The following is a 6,000-nucleotide window of genomic DNA, read 5'->3' as shown; positions in this document are numbered from 1 at the left end:
AGAAGGACCTTAAATGAATAAATGGCAATGGAAAAATCTGGCCTGTACTCTTTGATGATCAAATCCCTGTCAGTCCAAAGCCTTAGCTCGGGAGCAGATTTGGGCTACTGTCTGACACAAATCTCTACTAACCCTACACGACTGCAGCTCCTTAACCTACTCCATTAATCCTGCGAAAAACCTTACGGGGACAGAGACTTTTGAAACCCTTACCAAAAAGCCCCCAAAAACCTTCACCGGAAATTCAGGTTCCAAAGTATCAAATAAACTAGCATGATTTTCTCTTTAGTTAGCGTGTATGTTCAACTTTCCAAATAGGCTCCTGATAGACTGACTAACCCAAATGATGTTAGTCTGTGAGAGTGTGAGCCTGTGTGAGAGCATGCAGGTTTAACTTCCTAGGTACGCTCCTGATACACTAACCTGAATCATTTTGGTCTGTGTGTGTGTGTGTGTGTAAACTCCTAATGCCGGCAGCACACTGTCCAGCCATGAGTCAGCACTCTTCCAGTCTGACACACACATCCTGGGTTTCAACTTTTATTACGTCTGGCCTCTCTCTCTCTCTCTCTCTGTGTGTGAGAGAGAAAGTATTAGTTTTAGCCAGATCTTTTGTCCCACCCCCTTCTCACACACACACACACACACACACACACCCTGCCTTTATGACAATGAGCCCCTCATCTAAAAGCATGACCCCTGACCTTTCAACTGCGACCTTCACCCAAGGGAGGGGTTGCCAGGAGACAAGCCCACCATGACCCCAGCGTAACCTGCCTTCTGTGCCATGCAGATGCACGGCCAACTCCGTTTCATATGCAAAGTGCCCTTTAACATTCATCTGCATAATGTTAAGACAATCTCTCCCATTCATTGTGCATGTCTGCATCTAGACATACATATTAGAGTAAATCAAGTTAAGCCACTATGCGTGTCTGTGTGTGTCCACAAGTCAGTGCATGTCTATGTATGCCTTTTGCATGTGGGCCTACTGTATGTGTATATTGAACATCTGTATATGTGTGCACTGTAGGTTTATCAGAATAGTTAATATTCCTAGACAGTCTGTGCGCATGCACACTATCTATAATCATTATAGGATGACTGTATTTTAAAAAAGCATGGGTGTTTATGGGTGTTTGTGTGTGCGTGTGTGTGTGTGTGTGTGAGTTCATGTATGTTTGCCTATGTACATACGTTTTTTGTATGTAAGGCATTTGTGGTCTTTGAAAAAGAACAGTGATGGTGGAGTTACATACCCTGAGAGTACAGGGTGGGAATAGAAGGGTATGTGTGTGTGTGTGTGTGTGTGTGTGTGTGTGTGTGTGTGTGAGTGTGTGTGTGTGTAGGGAGGTAGCAGTGGCATGGGAATGCCCCTCCAAACCCAGCCAGTTGGCACACATGATGTCCACCACCACAACCTCCCCCATCTGCCATTTAAAACACATACCCATCACACCCATACCCACTACCATGCATATTCACAAGCTCACCATCAGTCACTCTGGCTGTCACTGACTGTCTGGTGGGGGTAGGAGAAGCACTGTGTGTGTGTGTGTGTGTGTGTGTGTGTGGTGAGGGGGAACAGGGTCTGTCTGGACGGGTGAATCAGTCCTCTATGGTGTGTGGCGTAAAAGGAAACAGACGGAGGCTGATCAGCTGACATAAACTGAAGGCAGCTGCCGCTTCACTATCTGGGGGACGACTCTCACCATGGGAAAAGTCAGCCATCAGGAAGACAACATCCCTCAACCAAAACAACCCTCTGCTACAGAGTTCCACCAGAGCCCATATAAGAATGTTTGTAACTATTACAACCAAAGATTCTAGAACAGAGCTCTGTTCTAGAATCTTTGATTACAACGTTACATTGTAACATTGAGTTCTACAGTGATACAATCTGTGTTCCATGGTTCACTTATTGTTCCAGCTACTTCAATTTAACATTTATGTTCTGGTGTAGGTGTTATGCCAACGGCAGTTTCAGGACAACTTTGTATAGTACCACAAACACACACACACCCCCCTCCTTTAGTATGTTCTCTATAGTGTCTTTTGTTTGTTATTGCTAAAGTGTACATCCCTGACATTTGCATGCAAAGACACTGGTTTTGTGTGTATGAGTCTACCAGCGCTAACTGCTTATTAGTGAATAAGGCAGATGCATGATGTCTTTGTCTTTCATCCATGAGGGTGTTCCCAGCCAGTCCCTAAGGGTGTGTGTGTGTGTGTGTGTGTGTGTGTGTGTGTGTGTGTGTGTGTGTGTGTGTGTATGTCTACCACGTCCCTGTGGGACTATGGTAATGTGTGTGTTTGTCTGAGTGTGTGTCTGGTCAGTCTGGTGATGTCTCAAAGTCAGATGTTGCAGATATTCACACACGCATAATCTCATAAACATTCTCTCCTTTTTGCACACACATGCACAACCTCTCTCACACATGAAATTCACCCAAATGATAACTAAAATGGATAAATTTTTTATGTCAATGTTTCTTTCTGTGCAGGGATACAATAGGGGAAAAAAACATAGACTGTATAGTCTATTGAGAAAAAAACAGCTATGCTGGAGGCCTACTTGATAATGAACATTTGTTTCGCCATGGTATGCTAAATACTAAAGTACCTAGCGTTCCAGAACGTGGTCTCGATTCAATTTAGAAACAGTTTTCAACCATGCTTTGAAATCCCTTTTCAGTTTATGGTACCACTCACTCTGCCTTGAGTTATGCTCCCTTTACTCTCAGCCCAGACGTGCCCATGAGGGATCCTGCGTTCCGCAGTCAGCGCTACCTGCGTAGTGTCTGAGCAACTGAAATGACAGCATGCTGAGTGGCTCCGATGAGATCATGGTTCCTCGGAAAGGCAAAGCGCCAGTCTCATCCATGTGTCAACATAAAAACAGTGACTAAATGTCCCACTATGACTACTTCTAACGCCAATCCCACCTACCCAGTCATACTCACTGACTCTCTCTCACACACCACACACACACACACACACACACACACACACACACACACACACACACACACACACACACACACACACACACACACTATGTGCCGCAATGCATGTTTTTATGAATGACGGACACAACATAAATGGAACACTACATTATTAGATTATTAGTAGCTCACATTACCTATATCCTCAGAACAAATCTGTAGGGGCATCAGTGGTGTGGGAGAATGTAAACCACTCACAATACACTGATCAGCATCACATCATAGTCCCCATCACACACAGTATGGTACAATCCATTAGATTAGGGAATATATATTCCCCTACCCTTACAGAACATTGGCCAAGCACTGGCCCCACAACATAGGGTAAGTGAGAGAAACACGGGGGTAGAGAGACAAGAGAGACAACCAGACAAAACATCAACCAGCAACATCATAACCATAACATCAACACAGCATGAGCAAGTTTGAGATGCAGGAAAAAGACAGCAAACAAAACAGCGTGTCAGGATAAAATTCAGATGTTCTTGGCCAATGCCTTTGTTGATATAAAGGAGTTTTTGTTTGTGAGAATGTTCTCTACGGATTTCTTTTTGGGTGAGTGTGTTTTCTAAGGATTTCTTTTTTGGTGAGTGTGTTCATGAGAGAACAAGTTTTTCTTTCTCTTTTTTAAAGGAGGAGTCTCATCAGTGTTATAGTAGACTGCAAAAATATATAATTTTTAAAATCCCCCTTTATCTTTCCATGGCCAGACACAACATGACTCAACTGTGACTGTCAAAGGAAAAGCCCTCACACAATGCCAGCTCATAAATCAGGCCTGTAACTTAAGCCGTCTAAAGACTATTTCTCTACACACAGAAGATTTAGAGTCAGTCGCATGCTACTCTATTAAGGATGCAGCTGATGTTTAATAAAGTAAAGGAAACTTTGTCCCCATGGTGCTTTTATGTTTGAAGTGGTTTATGAATCCAATATATATTCGACTTTACAACAAAGTCATCAACATATCCTTTAATTTGTGCACGATTGTCAATAAACTGTAGCTCCTCCCCTAATTCAACTAAGGAAACATATTACCTGGGTCACAAGTTGTCCTACACCTGTGTAAATTAACGTTGAAGTAAAAAGAAAGCAGGTCTAATTTAAGACCAAACATTTGAGAGGCAAGGCTAGACCAAACGTCTGTTTCCCTATTGACTTTGTGATAACCATCACAAAACACGTCCCCAAAAGAACGTGTTATTCTGACAATTTGAGGGGGGGGACAGGCTGTTTGCAAAATAAAACTCGTGTTGAAAATTCCACTTAGAAGTTAGTTTGTAAACTGTAAGCTGAAGTAAGGAAGTCCGATGGATAGACAGACATTGAAAGAGAAACATGTATGCTACTTGCTATGCAAACAAAAACAAAACTGAGACAGACAGACAGCCTTGAACGCAGCTATCGCTAACAAGACTGGAGTCAGTGACCTAAAAGCACCGAGTGTATCTAATGCTAGGATAGCAAACTTAGCTGAGTTAGCTCGCCAAAGGAACATCATTAACGTTTTAAAATTACGCTAGCAACATGAACATTAGAATCACAAAAGAAAAGCACAAAAAGTCTACTTACTGATCTCCGTACTCTGAAAAGAAGTAGTGTGTTTGCAGTTACAGGAACAGGACACATTCGTGTGGATGCCCGTTGTATCGTTGATAAGACCCATAGAGTTAAACATTTAAATCTAAGAATCTGCCGTTAGGAAGTAACGTTAAACAACTAAAATAGTTAACGCAAAGTAACGTAAAACCCTTTCAATGAAACATGGATAGAAGTCGCCGTCGAGGTTGGTTCTTTTCCCAACACACCGAACGTCCGAGAAATACCGTGTGTTTAGTTTGACTTTTCTAACCAACCCCGGGCCGCTGTTGGCCCTCGGTACTCGAGTACGGCGTTGTTTCTATGCAGGCAGATTGTGCTATATTCTGTCTGTCTGGCCGTTGGGTTACTGCGACTGGGTTACCTCAGTCAAGTCCAAGTCGGCTGCGATAGTCTGCGGGAGGGGCTTCCGAGCAGACAGGATTACGTCAGTGCCAGACTTGGATTTCCAGCAATGTGTTTGGTCAATCCATAGACATAACACAACCCCGAAAAACCTGTCGCCGGTGTAAGCGTCTTGTGAATACTGCCGGTAAAATGTTCTAAATGTATTTCACCTCAAGACTGATGCCATACCATAATCCTCAGGGTACAAAGGCGACAATGTAACTTTATTGTTAAATGTAAAAAAATGTCTCTCTCTCTCTGTGTGAGAGACAATTTACCTTAGATTGAACTCTGTAAGGTAGGCTACACTGACTGAACTAGCAGACACTACAAAAAAAAAAAAAAAAAAAAAGACTCGTCAGAATCAGAATCGATCCAATTAGCCTTGGCTACCGTTTTGGTGGATGTCTCCATTATAGGCTAATGTCCTACGGCTATACTTATTTATAGCGGAACCTTTAACTATTATAGTTTATATATCACCTACACTGTAAAAAATAATAAGTAATGGTTACTTGAAAAAAGGGTGGAAACTCGTTGCCTTAAATAAGTTAAGTAAACAAAACTTTTCTCTTCCAAGTTATGTTTACTTGATGTCTACAAGTAATGCTTACTTAGAAGAAGTTATCCTTACTTAAGACTTTAAAGTTCTGGTTACTTACTTCCAACTAGTAAAGTTTACTTCATGCCCTTGAGTAAAGCTTACTTAAAAACAAAGTTGTATTGTCTACTGTTAAATGAGTTACCCTTACTTTGAGTTGTAAAGGGTACTTTATGTTGGATAGTAAAGTTTACTTGCAGAATGTAGCCTACACAAATAGTTGGCACTATTAGATTAGATAACTTTATTGTCATTTTGCAGAGTACAAGTACAAAGACAACAAAATGCAGTTTGCTTCTAACTAGAAGTGCAAAAAAAGCAGAAAAATGCAATGTGATATACAAAGACAGGTGGTGCATAGACAGGATAAGAAATATGCGGTGTAAACAGTAGTATACAGTTGGTTTA

At 41.8% G+C, this 6,000-nt stretch overlaps 1 protein-coding gene across 2 annotated transcripts in view; it reads right to left on the bottom strand.

The window, feature by feature from the left end:
* pmepa1 (prostate transmembrane protein, androgen induced 1) overlaps nucleotides 1–4,959 on the bottom strand; it is a 21,472-nt gene extending 16,513 nt beyond the window's left edge. For both annotated transcript variants that reach the window (XM_076267821.1, XM_076267822.1), the window contains exon 1: nucleotides 4,578–4,959. In XM_076267821.1, the coding sequence (XP_076123936.1) occupies nucleotides 4,578–4,683 (106 nt within the window). In that variant the 5' untranslated portion in view covers nucleotides 4,684–4,959. The remainder of the gene's footprint in view (nucleotides 1–4,577) is intronic.
* Nucleotides 4,960–6,000: the final 1,041 nt, after the last annotated feature.

This window comes from Alosa pseudoharengus, unplaced genomic scaffold, assembly GCF_046254945.1.
Source record: "Alosa pseudoharengus isolate Yale_2024_CS ecotype anadromous, Long Island Sound unplaced genomic scaffold, YU_APseudo_1.1 YU_APseudo_1.1_scf_5, whole genome shotgun sequence".
NCBI lineage: Eukaryota > Metazoa > Chordata > Actinopteri > Clupeiformes > Clupeidae > Alosa > Alosa pseudoharengus.
The sequence above is the reverse complement of the archived record's forward strand: the minus strand, read 5'-3'. Positions and strand labels throughout refer to the sequence as shown.